Source organism: Scheffersomyces amazonensis (assembly GCF_036850825.1).
Source record: "Scheffersomyces amazonensis strain UFMG-HMD-26.3 chromosome Unknown RJT21scaffold_1, whole genome shotgun sequence".
NCBI classification, from domain to species: domain Eukaryota; kingdom Fungi; phylum Ascomycota; class Pichiomycetes; order Serinales; family Debaryomycetaceae; genus Scheffersomyces; species Scheffersomyces amazonensis.
The window spans coordinates 2,990,134-3,011,798 of NW_027042741.1; the positions used below are offsets into that span (position 1 = coordinate 2,990,134).

The 21,665-nt window shown below is 32.3% G+C and overlaps 9 protein-coding genes across 9 annotated transcripts; 3 read left to right on the forward strand and 6 right to left on the reverse strand. All coding sequences in view use genetic code 12, as the record gives it.

Annotated features, from left to right (window-relative positions):
• Positions 1-133: 133 nt before the first annotated feature.
• RJT21DRAFT_112076 (uncharacterized protein) lies at positions 134-2,410 on the reverse strand (the record flags this gene model as incomplete). The annotated part of the gene is made up of 1 exon (XM_064880056.1): positions 134-2,410. The coding sequence occupies one exon, from the start codon at positions 2,408-2,410 to the stop codon at positions 134-136; it is 2,277 nt and encodes a 758-aa protein (XP_064741707.1).
• Positions 2,411-4,758: 2,348 nt separating this feature from the next.
• On the reverse strand, positions 4,759-6,687 carry RJT21DRAFT_4896 (uncharacterized protein; the record flags this gene model as incomplete). Its single annotated transcript, XM_064884796.1, has 1 exon — positions 4,759-6,687. The coding sequence occupies one exon, from the start codon at positions 6,685-6,687 to the stop codon at positions 4,759-4,761; it is 1,929 nt and encodes a 642-aa protein (XP_064741708.1).
• Positions 6,688-7,686: 999 nt separating this feature from the next.
• On the forward strand, positions 7,687-8,487 carry RJT21DRAFT_118051 (uncharacterized protein). The gene has a single exon (XM_064880926.1). The coding sequence runs from the start codon at positions 8,149-8,151 to the stop codon at positions 8,368-8,370; it is 222 nt and encodes a 73-aa protein (XP_064741709.1). The 5' UTR covers positions 7,687-8,148; the 3' UTR covers positions 8,371-8,487.
• A 29-nt stretch (positions 8,488-8,516) lies between these two features.
• CBK1 (serine/threonine protein kinase) lies at positions 8,517-11,478 on the reverse strand. The gene has a single exon (XM_064880927.1). The coding sequence runs from the start codon at positions 11,141-11,143 to the stop codon at positions 8,714-8,716; it is 2,430 nt and encodes an 809-aa protein (XP_064741710.1). The 5' UTR covers positions 11,144-11,478; the 3' UTR covers positions 8,517-8,713.
• Positions 11,479-11,799: 321 nt separating this feature from the next.
• Positions 11,800-12,962, reverse strand: RPL42 (60S ribosomal protein eL42). Its single transcript, XM_064880928.1, has 2 exons — positions 12,787-12,962; positions 11,800-12,284 (listed from the first exon to the last, which is right to left on the reverse strand). The coding sequence occupies exons 1-2, from the start codon at positions 12,788-12,790 to the stop codon at positions 11,968-11,970; spliced, it is 321 nt and encodes a 106-aa protein (XP_064741711.1). The 5' UTR covers positions 12,791-12,962; the 3' UTR covers positions 11,800-11,967.
• Positions 12,963-13,185: 223 nt separating this feature from the next.
• RJT21DRAFT_17019 (uncharacterized protein) lies at positions 13,186-14,638 on the reverse strand. Its single transcript, XM_064883540.1, has one exon. The coding sequence runs from the start codon at positions 14,396-14,398 to the stop codon at positions 13,508-13,510; it is 891 nt and encodes a 296-aa protein (XP_064741712.1). The 5' UTR covers positions 14,399-14,638; the 3' UTR covers positions 13,186-13,507.
• Positions 14,639-15,890: 1,252 nt separating this feature from the next.
• RJT21DRAFT_17016 (uncharacterized protein) lies at positions 15,891-17,425 on the forward strand. The gene has a single exon (XM_064883539.1). The coding sequence runs from the start codon at positions 16,105-16,107 to the stop codon at positions 17,353-17,355; it is 1,251 nt and encodes a 416-aa protein (XP_064741713.1). The 5' UTR covers positions 15,891-16,104; the 3' UTR covers positions 17,356-17,425.
• On the reverse strand, positions 17,426-20,068 carry RJT21DRAFT_17015 (uncharacterized protein). The gene has a single exon (XM_064883538.1). The coding sequence runs from the start codon at positions 19,825-19,827 to the stop codon at positions 17,497-17,499; it is 2,331 nt and encodes a 776-aa protein (XP_064741714.1). The 5' UTR covers positions 19,828-20,068; the 3' UTR covers positions 17,426-17,496.
• A 551-nt stretch (positions 20,069-20,619) lies between these two features.
• On the forward strand, positions 20,620-21,655 carry RJT21DRAFT_118059 (uncharacterized protein). The gene has a single exon (XM_064880929.1). It carries the CDS (start codon positions 20,795-20,797, stop codon positions 21,620-21,622), a length of 828 nt encoding a protein of 275 aa, XP_064741715.1. The 5' UTR covers positions 20,620-20,794; the 3' UTR covers positions 21,623-21,655.
• Positions 21,656-21,665: the final 10 nt, after the last annotated feature.

Sequence of the window (21,665 nt, forward strand, 5' to 3'; positions counted from 1 at the left end):
TCATGAGGGGATGTTACTATCTTGTCTGCGTATATGGTAGCGCGCTATTATTCTACGTGGTATCTTTAAATTATTAAACTTAAAACAAAACTTATTAAACAAACTAAATAGAACTGAATATGCAATTTTAATGTTAATCAATTTGCTCGGAGAAGTATGACCGAGAATTGTTACTGCCAATTTCCTGATTAGGATCAAATACATGATGAGGATTAAGTATATTCCGAGTATCATGAGGATGAACTAATCCATCATGTTCAAAATCATAATCTGAATCATGATAACCAGAGTCTGTATCGGTATCATAGTTATAACTGTCTGATTTAAATACTTCTTCATGCTCTTGAAATGGTGAATCTTCTACAGTTACAGCGGGTATACCAGCTACAACTTCAGGATGATTTTGATACTCTTCACTTTCATTGAAATTAAAATGATCAGGAGCAGCTAGGGGATGTCCAAAAGAATTTAATCGAGTAATACGACCTTCAGAAGTATTGGATGCAGTGGATGATGGGGTTGACTTACCGAAATTAGTTGAAGCACGACGAGTAGTAGATCCCAGAGATGAATTAGATGATTTAAATAAAGCATCTAAATTATTATTATTAGCTACTCCTCGATATTCAAAATCTCCATGAGTATTATTACCAGCAGCTGTAGTTGTATTACCGGTTGTACCATAATTAGTTAATCTTTCAGGTTCATTACTTGCCATAAATCCTCCTGCAGCTGCTGTACCGGCACCTATACCTGAACCAAATCCAATAGTGGAAGCAGTATTAGTTGTAGATCCTGTAAATAATTTGGATCCAAATAACTTTTTAAATCCAAACTTAGAATCTGTCATTCCAGATCTATCACTATCACTGGAAAGCATGGCTAAACCTCCCTTTGGAGGTAATTCTGGTGAATCATCAAAATCAGGCGATTGGTTTTTAAATGACCGTTGTCTTCTCCTCTTCAAGAAAAGAAATAATACTACTAATGTTCCTATGACTATAGTACCACCTACTGAACCTACTAATCCTCCTATTAATTTAGAATTTCTTTCGACAGTACTTTGAGGTGTTGCACCTGCTTCAACGGCAGATGTGGGGATAGTAACAACGGTAGTTATAGTCGTATCAGGAGATACACTTAATGTAGACGTGAAGGATGTCATAAATGTGGTTGTATGTGAAGTGGTGGCTGTAGTAGAAGATGATGATGATGTGGTGGTGGTTATAAAAGCATCACCAGAAGATGAAGAATCATCAGAACTAGATGATTCTTCAGTGGATGAACTGGGACTTGAACTTGAAGATGTATGATGACTAGAAGATTCTTGGTGACTAGACGAAGTTAAGTCAGAAGAGCTAGATGAAATTACAGAACTTGAGCTAGGACTGATATAACTTGAACTAAAAATAGAACTTGATGCACTGGATGATGAAGAAGGTATCAAAGATGATTCACTTGACGTTGTGGCTGCAACAACCAGTGAAGATGAATCAACTTCGCTTGAAGAAGCAATAGAACTGGAGCTATAACTTGAAGATGAGCTACTGGACAGCTCAGAAGAGCTATCACTTGAGCTGGAAGAATCTGAAGAACTGGAAACTGAACTAGAACTAGAACTGGAAACAGAACTATAACTAGAACTGGAGTTTTGGATGCTGGAACTAGAAGAGTCTGTACTAGACTCAGATGCAGATGACGAAGAGTATGATGAGTATAACGAACTTGTAGGGGCCGAAGAATTCGAAGCACTTGAGTCCCCAAACAACTGAGTGTTTGTGGGTGATACAAGCGAAGTCATAGTACTTGAACTTGATGCACTTGTGGTAGAATGTGTAGAAGATGACGAGGAACTTGAACTTGAACTAGAACTAGAACTGGAACTAGAGCTGGAACTGGAACTGGTACTAGAACTGGTACTAGAAGATAATGTCGTAGAAGTCAGACTCGAACTAGAACTAGTGGTGGAACTGGTGGTGGAACTTGGAAGGGAGGTAGGACTCGGACTTAACGTCGATAAGGGTGACAAGGTCAGACTGTTAGTCGGAGACGTTAATGTTGGTGACGACAGGGTGGAAACAGAAGTAGTAGTTGGTGATGGGGCAGGATTCAAGTTAAAATTAGAAGTGGCAGGGGTATTAGTGAAAAATGTCTGAAATGTCGCACTTCCGTCCTTGGCGTAAATATATAAATCGGGAGAGATGCTCGTGGTGGTAGGAATGTCGCTATTAGGGCTAGAAGTTAAAGATGAGATATGTGAAGATAAAGTTAAAGATGATCCTACAGAGGATGATATATCTGTGGGAGATAGGACTGTGACTGAAGAATTAAAATTGATCTGGCCAGAAGTTGGACTTCGATATTTCAACAATGAAATATATCCATCTACTAAAGATATAACATTAGCCATTTCAACAGTATATATATAAAATATATTATGTGAAATTTGCTATATGTGTTATGTGGTATGTGGTAATCTGTAATAAGTGGGTTGTGGGTTACTAATTAGGAAGTGAAATTATGGGTGTGACAAAAAGTCGCAGTCGACTTAAGGGGGCTTTCTGGTGGCTAAGATAAACCTTTTGTGTGATGCACTAAATAGTTACCGTTAATTTTAGATTTTGATATATGATCAGAAATGATAATGACTGGTATGCTAAATATATATGCTGGTCTAATATGCGGAGTGTTTAAAGTATTATGCTACGCTAAGCTGGGAAGCTTCTGAGCTGCTCAGCTATCACTGCAAAATTAAGAATTAAAATCTAAAAAATTAAGTTAAACTTTTGCCAAAATCTAAATCAGACAAGCCGACAAAAACGGCCAGGTGCGACAATAATGTCGTAACTATTGTAATGATGCGTGCGTAAATTTTACGAAATCACAAACTATCAGTGGGACGACAAGGAGGGGTGATGACCAAATTGGTTATGAATCAACGAGGGGCAATGGACAGTATAGTAATACGTAGGAACTAAATAGTATAGTGGGACTAAATATTATAATGGAACTAAATAGTATAATGACACTAAAAAGTATAGTGGGGATTAAACTGGATAGTGATGTGTAAATGATGTCGATCACAAAATATAACTACTTATTCAGTAGTCTTTGAAAACTTAAACATGAATGTGAATTCAATTTAACTCATTACACCAAAATAGAGGAATGGGTCAATATATATACATAGTTCTCATGGTGTTCATTACTGCAAGAATCTATTGAATACATAGTTACAGACTCTGCTCAATTAAGCTATCCCTTATCCAACGTTGCTACAATTAATAGATAATAAAAAGTAACAATAAAGAATAAGTACTGTAGAGACTTGATGAATAGGGACAATGGAGGGTTTATTTACCATTTCACACTTAAGCATAGAAGTTTCCCTTTGCAGACATTTAATTACCTACCTAGTAGTATTTTAAATTTTTTGTGTGTATTTGAGTGTGTCAATACCTTTCATTATTGTCTAAATGTTAAGTCACCACCTGATACTTCTATATCGCCCGGGCTTTACCTGGCTCCTAATCATAAGCCGTGCTGTCACAGAATATGAATCCCTCTACTTGCCGATCAACATCATCTCTCACGCATCCAAATCGGGAAATGAAATTGACTGCAGAATGTCGCGCGCAAAATCAGGATGAGATCCTCCCTCATCCCTCTAAATCAGATCGAAAATATATCTCCAAGAAAACCAGGGGTATTTCTTTAATGTCTCCCTTAAATTGATTCTGGGCATAAACAACGAGCTAATATTAATCATTGCATGATAAAAATTAAATAATTCTCAAGACAATAATATACAAAATATTTATTATCTTATTTTCTAATGAATTTGGTACAAAAATCCAACAAATTGTGTTAGAGTCTTCTTAAAAATCTAATTCACTTGGCTGCTGATCTTTGGGGCATGCATAATGTAAACGACATCACTTAAGTAAATTCAATAAATTACATGAATTTATACTGACATAAATTATATAACCCTGAATATTTATTATTTACAATTTATTATTTACCATAACTTCTATTGCATACGCCGTATCATTTCCCCCAATTTTATTTCTAATTCCCTCACCTTCTAGTCCCCCCTCTACAGATAGTGTGAAGAATACATTATGTGGTTTGTGAACATTTTATGGCTGCAACAGTAGATTGTATAGTCTCTGATATTAATGTAAAGCTTAACATGGAACATCTATACATATATATCAATATACTGGGTGACATTTAAGTGGTTATTTGCGAGATTTTGTAGAATTTGATCAAAGAATCAAATTAATTACTTCGCCACATTTATTCATTGTTTAGGTTTTACGAATCCCCATTTAGTTATAATTATAATAATATATTAATATGATCAAGGAAATAATTATATTCCCCATTTCTATTAACAAGAAAGCAGAGAATAATTAATTAGATAATAATAATAATAAATAGAATGACGAATGGAAATGACTGAAGAAAGTAGCATAATTAAAATAGTCAAACCAAACGAATACAATAACAGCAAAAACAACAGCAACAGCAACAACAACGTGATAATGATAGAGCAACAGTTGACATGAATTAAGGTCAAAGTTGTAACAATAAATACATAAAACTCATTAATATAAATAATATAGCAATCAAAAGGAAAACAAATAACAAAATTAATTATTAAAACATATTGATATGTTCTTCGAATAGTTATTTTACTTTAATGAAAAGATTTCAAACTTTTATCAAAATAGGAATGAAAAAGCAGCGAGGTTATACATGATTTTGAGTTAATGCTTGTCTTCTTGGATGAAAATATTTACCAATTAACCAATCCTTAAAAGCAAAAAGACTCATTTCCCAACTCATGAATAACATGATAAAACCTAATGAAAGATTTAAAGTGAACATAGAAGTGAATCCATAATATTCAAAACTAAGAACAACTGGATCGGTAGATTCCATGAATACTAACCCTCCACACAATAAACTAAAACTCACAACCAATTCAGTTATAGGTCTTGAAGGCTTAGTTAAACTTTTAGTTGATGGGGGTGTAAGTAACACAAGAATATATGTAAGGAATCTAAAAATGCATCCCATGAGGAATAATTGACCCCATTGAACATGAATTTCAGTTGATAATGAACTAGCTTGTTGATGAGATGACATTAATATTCCAGTCCAGTAAATTGTTACTACTGGGAATGGATTTGGTGAGAAACCTGGCGAAGCCTTCATAATTCTTGATGATACTTTTGATAATATCAGTTTTGACTTTTTACCTGGCTTTGAAACATTTGATTGAATCTGGTTATCAATGCTAGTATATCTTTCGAAATTTTGTAAGTTTTCAATAGATTTTTCATACCTCCAAGTGGCTAATTTAAATTCAGTTATAACCCCACATAAACCAGCTCCGATATAAATAAATGCAATTGAAACATGTTGTAAATCTTTGGGAGACCATTCTTGACCAGCATCAGATAAATGTTCTAAGAATATATTGGTTGATCCATAGAATAAAATTAATCCACTTTCAATCATTTCCATTGTACAAAGACCACGACCTTGAATTTTATTCCAGTAAGATGAAACGACACTAGATTCATTTATAAATTTATGATTCCAAGCCCAACCTTTGGATTGAAAAGCTCCAGAATAACGAGCCAATGATAAAACACCATAACTGAAAAACACACCACCTTTAATGAAATGTGCTAATAAGTTAAACACTGTTTGACCTTTACCATATAAGGCAAAGGTTGCAACACCAGTTGGAATATAGACAAGAAAATAAAAGAAATGACCCCAATTTAATAAATTAAAGGTCACATTAGCAACTTTATAAATTGAACTGGAGATATGCTGAAAGATAGATAAGGTAAATACTTTAGATACAATAGTTTTTGAACGAATAGTTGAAGGTGAATGATCCAAATGATGATTATCTGGTAATAACATGGAATTGGTAGATGTCATATTCTGACCATTAGAATGATCATCTGAATTCAATTCAAAAGAATTTGTAGTTGTACCTTGTCTAGATAAATCATATAAAGTTATAGCAGGAGATGAATAATCAGAATGATTATCATCATCATAATCTTCAAAGGGAAAAAAATGATCAGGAGTCGAAGCACCACTTGTTTGAGATGAAGTTACAGAATTCCATTCATTATTAAGATATTTATATCCAAAATTAATAAGAGCTGCAACATACTGAATAACTGTAGAAAATAATAAAATCCATGACATTGAATTATAAGCATTTCCAGGATAAAGGCTTTCAATTGAATTTATGAAAATCGAATAATTTAATAATGACACAAGTATACAACCCGTATGAGCTGTCAAAGATATCAAATACCACGTATTAAATTTCAAATTATTGAATAAAAGACTAATTGGATAAATGACTACCATAGTTAAAAGAGCGAAAATAATATGTGCGTAAAGGGCCGCTCTATGCTTAGATGGAGCATTATAATAAGTAGTTGTATTGTAAGCTTCCCAAAATAATCTTTCCTCTGGTAATAAGGAAGTTTCAAGGATTGGTAATCCATGAGGATGTTTCATAACATGAGGTATTGGTTCAAGAGATTCAATTGGAGTTTGAATATCTTGATGATCATCGGATGAGGATGCGGCGGAACCGGACTCTATAATATCATTGTCCATATCCATATCATCCATATCCATGGCCTGGATAGATCCTATAAGAGCTAGGAGTGAACATATAAATAGTATATAAGACGAATTAACAGATAACCTCATGATTTTCTACTCTTTAATGTATGTATAGACTCAATTGGTAGTAATTACTAATGGCTGTTAAGGGAAAATAGTAAAGGATGACAGAAGGATCTGTATATACAATTTTTTTTTTCGGTCTGCGTGAAAATTACTAAAATATTTCCGGAATATGTTTAGCTAAAACCTCCTAAAAAGAACAAAGTAAAATTTGGAGAATATTATAAAACAATGGAATATACGGCTCCTGGGTAACAGTTTAGGTTGTAATGGCCCAGAGTTTTTATCAAGAAATTTGAAAAGGAATGGATAATATTCGGTATAGTAAATGTTCAATTACTGTAATTTCGGCTGAAAGTAGGGGTAATTGATGACTAAATATATTGTTAAGTTGTTAATTGGAAAACAATGTGTATAATTTGAATGTGATTTTATATAACTTAATATAATATAAAATATAATTTAATGTAACAAATACAAATACTCTGTATTACAACACCTGGTAAAGATTGTAATTAGATACTACAAAAAATCGGGGGGAATATTGACCAATATATAAAAATTTACTCATAGGAGCAATGTAAATGCCATACCATTTTAAGCCGGTAGCTATGCAAAGAAATATTATTGACTGATGTACAAGAAATAAGCTAAATAACTTGCATGAACCTAATTTTAGATTATTAATAACAAATTTATTTGAGACAATAATGTTTTGCAGGCAAATAAACCGTTTACACTATACTCAGCCTAAATTATCGTGATAATTTTACTTTTTTGCGCTAAAAAAGTTACTTTATTCTTTAAGGTCCGCATTTGCTTGCGGTTTACCAAGAGATATGAAACGACTCGGGCTATATTCTACTTCGCCATCATTCTACTTAGCCTTGTATTAAGATCTAGTAAACAGTTCCAATTCCATATTACAACCTGTTGTTAAGAAGTTGTCTGATCTTTTAGGGTTTGAATAATTATTTGTGGTGCTTGTGGAATTTGTCCTAATTAGGAAAGGTACCGAGTTCACGTGACCGGAACCATCGGTAAGACATGGAGATGACCGCTGAGTTAATTTTTAACGCCGAACTTTAGCCCGAACCGATCAAATTTGATAATATTCCCTTAAATGTACTGAAGGTTTAATCGGGCCTCATCTTCGGGCAGGTACTCTCAAAATTAAAAACGACACATAACTAGCGTCCCCCACCACACCATTTAATTAATGGCACCATTACTCGTTTGGGGGCTTATTCCGTGGTTTATTACTAATATATCGATTTCAATTTGTAAATAGACGGTTATCGTCAAATACTGTCAATCTCATTATATGTTCTATGTAGATCTACTTCTTTCAAAGAATTGGATTAATTTCAAACCCCAGACCCTTGTACTATTATGGTGCTGTATTTTTAGATGATTATTTACGATTTGTTAACCCCTCTTTTCGTCATTTCTTTCTTTTTGCACCTTACATCCGAATTCAGCATTCTTGTCTATCCTATCTATACCTTCATCCCTCTTCGGATAATATGTTCGTTTGAAATCCGATTCCTCTCCGTTGCACCGGGGTTTGGTATTTTTATTCCTTCTATTTCCGCTAAGCCCTTATTTTCAATTAATGATTTACACATTTAACTTTCCCACTTTACTTCTGGATGCTATTCTCAAAGAGATCTGAATCCGTATGGCTTTAGCATGGCTTTTAATCCGATATTATTGTAACGTTAACATGAGCTATTGTGCAGGGACACTAAAATTATATGTATATATATATATATATAGTAATAGTTGCAAATCATAGTTAGTTGCAAATCATAGTTGCAATATACTATGATTTGCAACTATTAATTTATTTGAATTACATATTTACTGAGTATTATTATTATATAAATAAATAGATTTCTTAAATGTTTCGTATAAATAATAAATTAAATAACTTATTTAATTCTGTTGTTTTATATATCATCTATAGACCTTTCTATAAGGCATTCTTACGAGTCAAATAATCAAATCTAGAATACGTATAACCTATAAATGGTAAATCTTCTTTAACATTCTTTTTACCATTCTTAGCATCAATTTCTCGTTGTTGCATGGCTTGACTTAATGCTGGAGATTCAGGAACATTTTCTAATTCATCAGTTGGGAAGAATCTAGTATCTGTAATTGATCTTAATTTTGGAATAAATGGTGCATCAACTTTTCTAATTGTATCCCAATCAACTCCTCTAAAGAATGGATGTTGTTTAATTTCTTCCGCTCCTCCATATCTTCCTAATCTATTTTCACTACTAGTAAGTAATCTTCTTATTAAATCTTCAGATTCAGGACTTAAATGAATATCATCAGGTATTTGAAGAGTTTCTTGCCAATTTAAAATCTTTCTATAAGTTTCATGAGGTGAATCACTACAAAATGGTGGCCAACCAATAAGACATTCAAACATAATAGCTCCAAGTGACCACCAATCACATTCTTGTCCATAACCTTGATGAATAAAGATTTCTGGAGCAATATAATCAGGTGTACCAACTGTTGAATAAGCCATTAACCTTCTTGATTTTCTCCATGTTTGCATTTGTTGACGATTAGACATAGTTAAATGAATTGCATCAACCATAACAGAATTTCTACTTAATTGATTTGGTTGTAATGGAGCTTGATTAGCAGGTTCTTTTTCTAAAAGTTTTTTATAATAATTTGAATCATGAGTCTTATGAAAACCAGTAGATAAACCAAAATCAGATAATTTAATATGACCTCTAATATCAATTAATATATTATCTGGTTTAATATCACGATGAATAAATCCTAATTTATGAATAGCTTCAATGGCCAATACACATTCAGCCATATAAAATCTTGTAATATCTTCAGTAAAGATTTGCCATCTAATTAACATTGTCATTAAATCTCCTCCTGGTAAAAATTCCATAATTAAATATAAATATTGAGTATCTTGAAATGAATAATATAATGAAACAACCCAAGGTGAATCACTGCCTGCTAAAACATCTCTTTCTGCTTTAACATGAGCTAATTGATCCTTTTTATACATTTCTGATTTTAATAAAGTTTTCATAGCATAAATTTTACCAGTATCTTTCTTTTGAACCAACCTAACTTCACCAAATGCTCCTTTACCAATTACTTTAACAGTTGTAAAATCTTCTAATGATAATTTGGTTCTTCTTAATCTTAAAAATTGTGATTCTTTCTTACCTAAATTGGTTAATTGACGATTTTTACGTTCTTCACTGGATCCTGCTTCTTCAGTTAACAATTTATGCTCTAAATCTAATCTTCTTTGATTTCTTTCAATAGCATGCGATACAGACATTTGATAAAAATTTTCTAATTTTAATTTAATGGCTGCAGCTTTGTCTTGAGCAGATTTGGAAAATAAGTTAGGTTGCCTATTGAAATACACATAGTTGGAAGGGTTACTAGTTGGGGCCAACTGATATGATTGTTGTTGTTGTGATTGTCTCTGTTGAAACTGTTGTTGAGCCTGTTGTTGTTGTTGCTGCTGCTGCTGCTGTTGCTGTTGTTGTTGCTGTTGAGCCTGTTGAGCCTGTTGTTGTTGGGCCTGTAGCTGCTGATGTTGTTGTATCTGTTGCTGTTGTATCTGCTGTTGCTGTATCTGTTGTTGCTGTTGTTGGAATCCAAGATTTGCATTTGCAATAGTATTATTAGCTGTCAAATTTGTTAAGCTTGAATTATGACTATCATAATTTCCAGCTAATGGGGTAGGAGGCTGTTGTAAATTTGGACTACTATGGTTTGAAAGTAATGAATTACTTAAGGAATTATTCGAATTACTAATTTCAGATAAATTTGTACTACTATTATTATTCAATTGAGTAAATGTAGTTGGAGGTTTGAAATTCAAAGAATCAATCGATGTGAATTTATTACTACTAGGAGTTACAACTGTATCATTCAATAATCCATTATTATAGCCATTATTATCAATATTTATCGCATTATTATTTGAATGATGTTGTTCATCATCTTCACTATAGATTAAATGAACATCATCATAATAATTGTTTGTAAAACGTGGGGAACCAGCAACAAATTGGTTTTGTTGCAGTTGAAGATGTCGTTGTTGCTGTTGGAGAGCTTGTTGTTGCTGTCTTAAAGGGGAATTTGAATCATGGATTGTCGATGTGGGAGGATTTTCAATTTGAGTCGTATCTTCATCCATGAAACTGTCATCATGATCGTATTGGAGATTGGGTATAGTCTTTTGTTGGAGTTGCACATGCTGTTGCTGTTGCTGTTGCTGCTGTTGACGTTGGATATCAGCAAATTGCTGATGCTGTTGTTGCTGTTGTTGTTGCTGCTGTAAATGCTGATAATAAAGCTGTTGCTTCTGTTCTTCACTTAAGTTATCGTAATCCATGTTAGTGTTTCTCAATGTACTGTATTAAATTTAAGGAAAGAAATAATTATTCAGTATATTTGTGTCTTGAGTCCGATAACGAACTATGGCAATGAAACAATTAACAACAAATATAAAAGGAATGTCAATGAAGTGGAGGTTGTTATGATTATTTCAATTGCCGAGTACTAACAATGATCTGATGTCGAAATGTCTATAAAAATGGCATCCACAAATCAAAAATTTTGCTCAAACTATTAACCCAAACGTCAAAACTTAACTATGTGATATTTATAAACTGAGATAGTAAACGTTAAGGCTTTGGTGGTGATATTAAGCTAATGTTTCGGGCTTCAATGTTCTCGAGACCTTTTCGGTTGGCTCTGTTTTGATCTCACTCGTTACTCCTTTTCGAGTAAAAAAAAACTTTTGGCGTAAATGTCATGTGGCTTATCATGTGATGTTATATCACGTGCTGTTTTATTATTCATTACCTATTAGTATAGAAAGCAGCTTACGACATGAAAGGATAATTGTTAAAGGAAGTTGACTTCCGGTCAGTAGAATAAAGAGAGTTTAGAAGTTAATCTTTAAAATTACTTTTAGTAGCACTAAATTGTTGATCTTCTAATCTTCATATTACTTAATTACTAGGAATTAGCTATTCTACATTCTAATTAATGTTTTTAATGTATATTATATGATAAAAGGAAAAATACAAAATTATTGGATAATATATATATGTAAATGTATGTTATACCCTTTCTAAACCAGGTTCAAATTAGATATTATGAAGTAATAAACTCATTATAATTATATTGACTAATAAAGTATAAATTTCACTTTTAAAATTGTAAAGCTTGACCCTTTTGTTTCTTGTCACCACCTAATTCGAAATGCTTACATCTCTTTAAAGATAATTGAGCCTTGGTCTTACAGACAACACATTCTAATCTTAAAACAACCTTCTTGGTAGTCTTAGCTTTCTTGTGGAAAACTGGCTTGGTTTGACCACCAAAACCACTTTGTTTACGGTCATATCTTCTCTTACCTTGAGCGAATAAGGAAGCCTTACCAGCCTTATATTGGGTAACCTTGTGTTGGGTGTGCTTTCTGCATTCCTTACCTTTACAGTAGGTCTTTCTAGTTTTTGGAACGTTAACTATATAATTAATTGTTAGTAAAGTTATTCTTAATATTATATATTAAATGAGATTAAATGAGATTCATTCTTCTTGTAAAGTTTAGTCGTTATTTGAATTGGGAATTACTAGTAGTTGAAATATTATAAATAAATTAGTATGTAACTTATTGGTTGGCATATCGAATCATATGTTGATTACACAGAATTCATACTCTTACTATAATTCTTATTGATTATTTAATGTCTTGGTATACAAGCTCTTAAACATACCAAACTTGATCTACTTGATATTATTTAACACTAACTGGTATAAATAATTAAACATAATGATAAATCCAAAGTTATTTCTTTATTAGATATGATTCTTTACGGATATACTTCAATATAGAATTTTCCACTATAACTCGACAATCTCTTTATTAAATCTTCACGAAACTTCAACGTATTTGAATTGGAACGACATAGACTTATATTACAATGATGAATCTCTTTTCTACCTCTACTCATATACTAAACATACCCATTATGACTTAATTTGTATAGCTAAAGTAGGTAAAATGAAATAAAAAAAATTCAATACAAATTTTTAATCAATATTTTTTCTTCTTCGCTCTGGTGCTAACAAAATTGTATGAGACATGCACACTTACTATGAGATTTGGTGAGGGTTAATTTTGTTAGGGCGCGCGACATGAGACATTTGTTCCTTACTTGCATAGTTAATGAAAAATTTTTGCCTACACGACATTTTACTGTGTTGCACTGAAAACCATCCTGCACGTATAATATTCATCACGTGTATTTTCAAATTGTAGGTCTGTTGCCCTAATTCATAATTTTTAAAGGTTAAAGTTATTAAGACCATTTTGCGTCCAAACTTAGCCAGCACTATCACACTAAAAATACTACAAGCATATAATTTCCTAATGAGCATATATCAGCAATTAAATTATATTGATACAAAAATAGTTATAAAAACGTATACAAAAATTATTTAAAATTAAGGAATTGTCTAAATAATACCCTAGTGATTCAGTAAGAATTGTTGATGTTTAGTAGTTATAACAAACAAAACAACATTCTATACCAGACTACCAAGAACTCTATATTTCTCTTGTGAGGAACTATTATACATAAATGAAACAGAACTGAAAGTAAGCAACGATAAACTAAAATAAAAATATAAAAAACCATAAACTTCGTTAACAATAGGATTTAAGGGCCAGAGATTTTCACATCAATTAGTATAATGTGTTAGTTACAGTGGTATAAATCGTTGAAATTATCGTGGTAGTTTCGTCTGCTTCAGATTCTGATGCATTGTAGTAATCATAGTTGACAATACAAACACTATTAGAAGTAATTGTAGTTATATTCCCTAAGATCCATCCACCAGTAGAACTTGGAACAACAGTACCAGTAATTGTTGGAGCTGGATCATTGGAGGTTGTTGAAGTAGTTGCTGAACTTGCGGTACTACTGGTTCCTGTAGCAGTTTGGGATGAACTAGTTGCAGGTGTACTGGTTTTAATTGGAACTAACTGTGTGGTGGTAGAAGCTGATGCGATAGATGAAGTACTTGGAGTAACAGTTGTGATTGCATAAGCACTTGTTTCAACATAAGTATTGACCAATGTTTCGACTGAAGTAATTATTTCATCATTACCTTGACTGGTTGAAGTAGTTTCTGGCAAAGTGGCAACTATGGTTGTTTCAGCAAAAGTCTCAACTTCAGCTGAAACTTCAGTTTCTGTATTGGTTTCAACTTGGGTTTCAACTTGGGTTTCAACTTCGGTTTCAGCTTCAGTATCAACAACCTCTTTGTTCTGGTTAGGAATTGGAGTGGTTGCAACAGTGACGAAAGTATGAGGTGTTCCGAAAATTGTAGATGTAACGGTAGCGGTGTATTTGGTAACAGTTGTAGTATCAGTATTAACTATTAAATTAGTGAATGTTGAAGTTGGAGCATTAACTGTATGGAAATTAGTAGTAACATCATTGACAGTAGTTTGAAGAGTGACGATAACAACGTCATCGTCATCATCTCTCTTGGCCGCAAAGGATGGGAAAGCAATGGCTTGAGAAACTAAACTTGAAGCAACAGTAAATAAAAGGAATTTTGAGAATTGCATTTTTTGGTATAAAATTATAATGGAGTTATTTGGTAAAGGAATGTAAAAGTAGTTGGAATTTATAGTATTAAAGGAGTGACTATAGTTAAAATAGATAGGGAATGACTAAAGTTGGATTAGAGATAGAGAGTGAGAAAACACTAGGGATTTTTAATTAAGACCGATGTTGAGGTATCCTTTCAAAGTTGTTTGATATGTTAATTAAAGAAGAAGGAAGTGAAAGGAGACCAACAATTTAAATAAACTTTTGTAAATATTTAGCAATATATATATGAACAAGTTTAAAGGATAAATAAAATATTGACCAGTTACCCATCAAAGTAACATGCATCAATGGGCTGGTAATAGTAAAATAAAACCTTGGAAACATGCAAAGTAACATATACATTCTTGAACAATTGATGATATTCGGTTAAGTAAAATATTATTTGAACCAGGTCAGCAAGCAAGATCCCGCAATGTGCCACACAGTGGAGTCTTACTAGATTGGGAATGCAGGCCTTTGCCTTGAACAAGCTTTCAAGATGTTTCCCGGCTTAATTAAAATATTTAGCAATATTATAATGGTTAGCCCATAAAAATATGGGAATGATTCAAATAATAGCACGCTTAACCTAGAATAATAATGAATTTTACTCAATTCGGTATAATTTTTGCTGGCTGCGAAATCCATTTTCGGTACTGTGCACTAAATGTGTTGCACATAGCAAGGAAAAAAAAGTGGTACAGGGCGAGAAATTCATAGTTAGTTTGCGAATTTACATATAAAATACAATGGAATAAAGTGGCTGGTAAGTTACGTCAGTCATTAGGCCAACTTACAAAGTTAAACTTAGAAGCTGGTTATGAAGCCATTGTGAATAGGCAAGTGAATAATTTAACAAAGTTTTCGGGTGTTTGAAATTGTTTATATGACCTATCTAACAATAAGTTTGCTTTGACGATCAATTATTGATTCAATTGACGATATGCAAACTAGATACAGATTACATCAGAGATTTAACAATGACAGCCAGAAGCCATATATATATAAATATGTATAGACATATGGATATTGTTTAAAATGACTTATGGAGAAACTGAAAGGATAAGATCATCAGCTCGTCAATCAGGTTTTGCGGCATACTTACTACGGAGAAATGTTCTAATGCTTACCGACCTTAACGACACAATCCTTGTCGGAAGTTTGGCACGCTTGTGCAGGAACTCAGTAGGGTACGGAACAGTGCGAAGGTCGGGTTGGATTTGTCAGTATGTAAGAAACGGTCTAACCTTGTAAACTACTACAGTCATAATATTACTGTACTGACTGAATAAGTAACAAATTGATATTATATGATTCCGACTAGACTTTATATAGATGTAATATTATTAATATATTAAATAATTACCCAAATTCGAAGGTAAAAGAACGGAAGTACAAATTCTAATCCGAACATTTCCGGCACACCGAGCATTCCTTCTCCCCCCAAATTGAGCGAATTTCCCTAAAAGTTCGCGAGAACCACGACTGGAAGTCAACAGAAAACCGGGTCGACTTTGGTGATTAATTTCAAATTCGTCTAGTCACAAACCACCGAATTGATTACCAACCATCGTACATATAACCAGCCCTTTAATAGTAGTAACATTCCATAACTGTTGTTTGTGCTATATTTGAATATAAACAAATCAAATTAATTAATTCGTCTCAAATTTAAAGGTCAATGAGTTATTTTACTAACAATTCGAACCCTTTGTATTCGTACACACCCCAGAGAAATAATGGCTTGAATCATTTGCAACAACTGCAATCCGGAGATATTCAAGGTAATGCCAATACAAATGGGGCTGATGCCAATTCTTTATCTGCATCAATAGCTCAACATCAACAATCTCAATCGGTTCAACAAGGTCAATCTCAAGTACAAACACCGCAACAACAACAACAACAACAACAACAACATCAACAAAGCCCGCAACAACCCGGAATTAAAACCTCACCTCATGTACAATCAGGAACATCTCCACAACAAACTTCAACTACTCAATCTGTAGGCCAAAATGTAGGTCCTCAATCTACTCAATCGGCTCAACAAGTAGTTGGTGTTGTTAGATCAAATGTTGATGGTCCTGAAGGATCATCACAATCAGCCGAATCTCCATCTTCAGGTAATAATGAAATTTCAAATTCAAAACCTCAACGAGTCAATAGACCAGGTCATAGATTCGGAGCTAAAAAGAAATCTTGGGTTTGGTCATGGTTTGTTCAAGATAATCTGGATCCAAATGTTGCAGCTTGTGATTATTGTGGAAAAATAATTATGAGATTATCTTCTGATAAGGGTTCACCAAAGAAATTAAGTGAACATTTAAAAGTTCATAAAGTTAGTAAAGAAACAATTAATTATTCTCGAGCAATTCCAGTAGATGGATATGGAGTTACATATAATAATCATGGAGAACCAATTGATTATCCACCTAATTATCATGAACAACAAGCAACAGCTGCAGCTGCAGTATCTGCTGCCACTGGTAATGATTCAATTGTTCAAACTTCTTCATCAAATTCTTTAATTAATACAACTTCTCAAGGTCCAACAAATTCTAATACAAATACAGGATCAAGAGGAAGAAATTATCATAGTGGTACAACAACTACAAATACTCCAACATCTAATAGATTTAATGCAGAAACTTATTCTCATATTCTTAATAATAATAATAGGAGATTTTTATCTAATGATTTTGATAATTCACCTTATTCATCCATGAAATTTCATAAACATTTAATGAAATTTTTGACGGATAATAAATTACCTATTACGGTTATTAAATCTCATTCATTTCAACAATTAGTATATGATTTAAGACTGGATTCTGTTGGTGATTTAATTGAATTAACTGGATTATATAATACATTATTAGAAGTAAGTAGACTATCTGAAGCACCTGATGGAACAGAATCTGAGAGTTAAATTTTTTCTACTTGTTAACTGAAATAATTTTAAACCTGTATAACCCCTGTATTGTATTGTAATAGTAATATATAAATGGAATGGTAGGTGTAATATATAAAATTACGTCTATAAAATTAAGAATTGAATAATAAATAGAAATTATAACGCAAGCTCTTGAATTCTATCATCTAAATCAATCATCCCATCAATAGTCATTGATGATGCTTGAGTTCTTAAACCAAAACTTCCAACTATTGGAGTTTCTCCAATTCCATATAATACATTTGGAGTAGAACTATTTGATCGAATACTAGTTGGAGTTTGAGATTGAGATGAAGGTGACAGAAGTTCATAATGTCTTGGATTATCATAAGTTGGAGGACTTAAAGCTCTTACATCTTCATAAGTAGGTGGAACTTCATCATCCCAAGCTATACCTAAACCTGATCTTTCAGTAAGACATAATTTAAATTGCATACGTAAAACTCGAGCTGCCCCGGTAGGAACACCTACTTGAGGTTGTTGAGATTGAGATTTTGGCGTGGATGAAGTAGAAGATCCAATTCCAGTATTTGATGTAGTTGAAGAAGTAGTTATTAATTCATCTGAATCATTATTCAATCTATTTGTTGATTGACTTCTAGCTCTTTTTCTTTCTAAATTATGAACTAATTCTTCTGCCACAATAACTTCAATTACAAGAGTATGATTAACATAAATACCTAAAGTTGGATCTTCAATATCACAACTAACATTAATTTGATCATCATTCATTGTAGCATTATTCATAATTTTAGGATCATCATCAGTAGATACTTTTGAAATATGATTATTTAATCCGGTATTAAAATTAAAGGCATTAATTTCAGCTACTAATTCAATTTTACCTCGATCACTAAAATCAGATTTCCAACCTGATTTAATATCTCCATGACTAATAGTTCTTAATTCTTCAATATATAAATGTTCATCATCTTCATTATTAGTTCCTTGAGGATTAATTGATGATGCTACTGGAGTTATTGGAGTCGATGGATTATTAGTTGAACTACTAGTAATAGTAGATCCAAAATCTTCAATAAAATTATCATGAGCATTAATTGGAGCTGATTGAATGGCTCCTGACATATCATTGTCAATATCATTTTCAGATATAGTATCTACATTTGAAGCATTATGACCTCCCATAGTTGTTTCTGTTGGTATTAATGGATGATTTTGGAAAACATTAGAAGTAATTAAAGGATCTCTTTGTATAGATAAATTAGTCTGAATAGTTGAATAATGAACATTGGATTTATTATGAAATCCAGGATTTGATGAGGAATCTTTATTAGCAATTTTACGTTGAGATACTTCAGCCTGATGTAATTTAGATGCATGTTTTTCACATGTAGATGCTTTAAGTTTAACTAATTCTTCAATTCTCCAACTTAATTTTCTCATTCTCCATCTTCTATCACCATGATTACTAACAATATTATTAAGTCGTAATTCTATTGGAAGATTTGATTTAGGATATATGACATTAGGAAGAACTGCACTGGCAGTAATTTCAGTTGGAGGGAATACTCTAAGAGAATTTCTATCAGGACCACGAAGAATCAGTCTTGTTATACGAATTGGAATTGTTAAAGTAATATCCTTTTGAATTTGATTATTACGATTAGGACGTTTAGCAATAACAATAAGTTCATATTTAATTGAAGATGATGAATTTATTGAACCTAATTTAGAAGTAGCAGGTAATGAACCAGGTAAAAGATGAGAAAATGGGTATGCATGTTTACCTACTGGGAAAGCACATGGAGAAGTTAAAACATCCCATCTTGCAAGGGTTGTTTTCTTAATTGTACAAGTAGGACAATTTTGAATGGATGATGAAGGTATAATAAATGGTTTTGAAATTTTAACTGTTTGAATTAAAGATATGGTTACACTATCAAATTCATAAGTAAAAGGTGATGATGTTATAGTGGTTGAAATTATTGATGGAGATGATGGAGGAGTATGAGAAGATGTTGAAGCAGATGAACTAGTTGATGAAGAATTTGAACTTATAGTTGAATTTGCTACTAAAGGATAAGAAGTTACAGCACGTAATTCATTAGAAGTTCTGGTAGGATTTGAATTTGAATTTGGATTTGGATTTGGATTTGGATTTCTGATTTGTAAATTTAATACTCCTGAAATTATTGAACCAGTTGATTCAGTTGGATTTCCATAAAGAACTATAGGAGGAGATTCTAAATGGATTGAAAGGGAATAAGCTGGATCATAACTTGCATTATTAGAATTATGGTTAATAGAATTTGGTGATGAAGGTGAAGTATTAACGGTATTAACAGTTAAACCTGAATTGGTTCTAGATCGAGTAAATGATCTTAATGAAGGAGATGTAGAACCAGATGACTGTAAAGATGATGATCTAGACCGTTTACCCCCCAGTTTATCTGAATTATGATTCAACACTCTTGAGAGAAGTGCCATTTTAGGGTGTGGGTACTATATGTATGATAATTGAAAAATCTGTCAAAAAAAAAATTCTTATGTATGTATTTATGGATATTCTCGGCTCTGAAATGAATTAAGAGTAGTCTATAAGTGAGATACTGTACGGAATAAAATAATATGATATACTAGAATATAAATAGATTATTAGTTAGTTATGAAATATTTGTAATTAGATGAGATATGAAATTTACGAAGAAATATTCCATATATTCCACTGCATATATATTAACTACTATACATAAATTCCAAAGCCCACAGTACCGTTAATATAGAGCAAATTTACTATACAAACGAAAACCGGCCCACCGCATTGAATTACTAAGATCGGCACATACCGAAAAAAAAATGATCAGGTGATATGATATAACAGAAAATCAACATCCATAATGCAATAATAAAATGAAGAAAATGGCACCACAGCTACTTTATATAAGCTTATAATAGGAATTTTTTTTCTTGTTACATTTTTGAATCATACAGTAATAGTAGGTAAAGTTTAGGCTCAGGAGACTGTCTGACATAAGGATCCACATCAGATCTTAACCTTAATATTATGTAAGATTTATATGAATAATTATAAGTCAGATTGTGTCTCTGTGCCTGTATATAAAGCATCTATCTAATTTAAAGTATGTAATGTAATATAAAGTATGTAATACAAAGTATCTATAACAAAACTGATTACTCTCTCTCTCTATATATAGAAACTGAACTGATTGTAATACAGTATTATTCACATAGTAGTTATATAATGTGTAAATTATCGTACACGATAAGACCGTATAATTTCCCTGGATGTGGGACACGACTAAGAGTCACTTATAGAACCCTGAAACACTCCTGCGCACTTATTTGCAGCCGCTATAAAAGTGGTTATCTATCACCACTTCAAAACTCGAAATTATAACACATCTCTTTTTATCAATCAATCATCAATCAATCAATGAATCAAGAAAATGAAATCCTGTTTCTGCCATTCTATATTGGTAAGGCAGCTATGATGAAAAGGCATCCTAAATGGAAACATTATCCCATAGAAGAATTCTCTCTCAAGTATTCATTTGATAAAATTGTATCTGGAGCTGAATTTTATTCTGCAAATAGTATTATATTTATTGTAACTGAAAAAGCTACTAAACAGAAGTATCTTTTAAAAGTAGTTGATCCTGTAAGATCAGCAATTTTTACTGAAAGAGAAAGTGTAATTGAAGGAAGTTATAAAACATGTTTTAAAGCATTTGCTAAAGAAATTGAAGCTTATATACGTCTTGAAGGACTTGAAACTGGTGTTCCAAAATTTTATAGTTTTGGTATTTTACAAAATCCTTCAATTGATAAATTTATAGATGTATTAACTATTCCAGAGAATGATGATTTAATACCTATTACTGGATTTTATATATTATTTGAATTTATTGATGGTCAACCATTATCTGAAGCTGGATTTTATGGTGAGAGAAAGGAACAACTTTATCAAAAGAGTATTAAAGTCCTTAATAAGTTTCATGAACTTGGAGTTGTTCATCAAAATATAGTTCCTGAAAATGTTTTAGTTCAAAACGGTACTGATGATCCTTATTTTATTAGTTTTAGTCAACTGGAAACCACAAGTATCTCAGAACCAATAGAATCATCATCAGATGATGAAGAAAATAATAAATTAGATTTTAGAAGAAAGCAAGAAACTGATTGTGATGATATCTTTATTGAAATCCTTAAGCATCAAATTGATATTGATGAAATGTCTTTGAGATATAGAAATTATAGATAAATTAAATATAGCTAAGAAAAATGGGAATTGGGGGTAATTATAA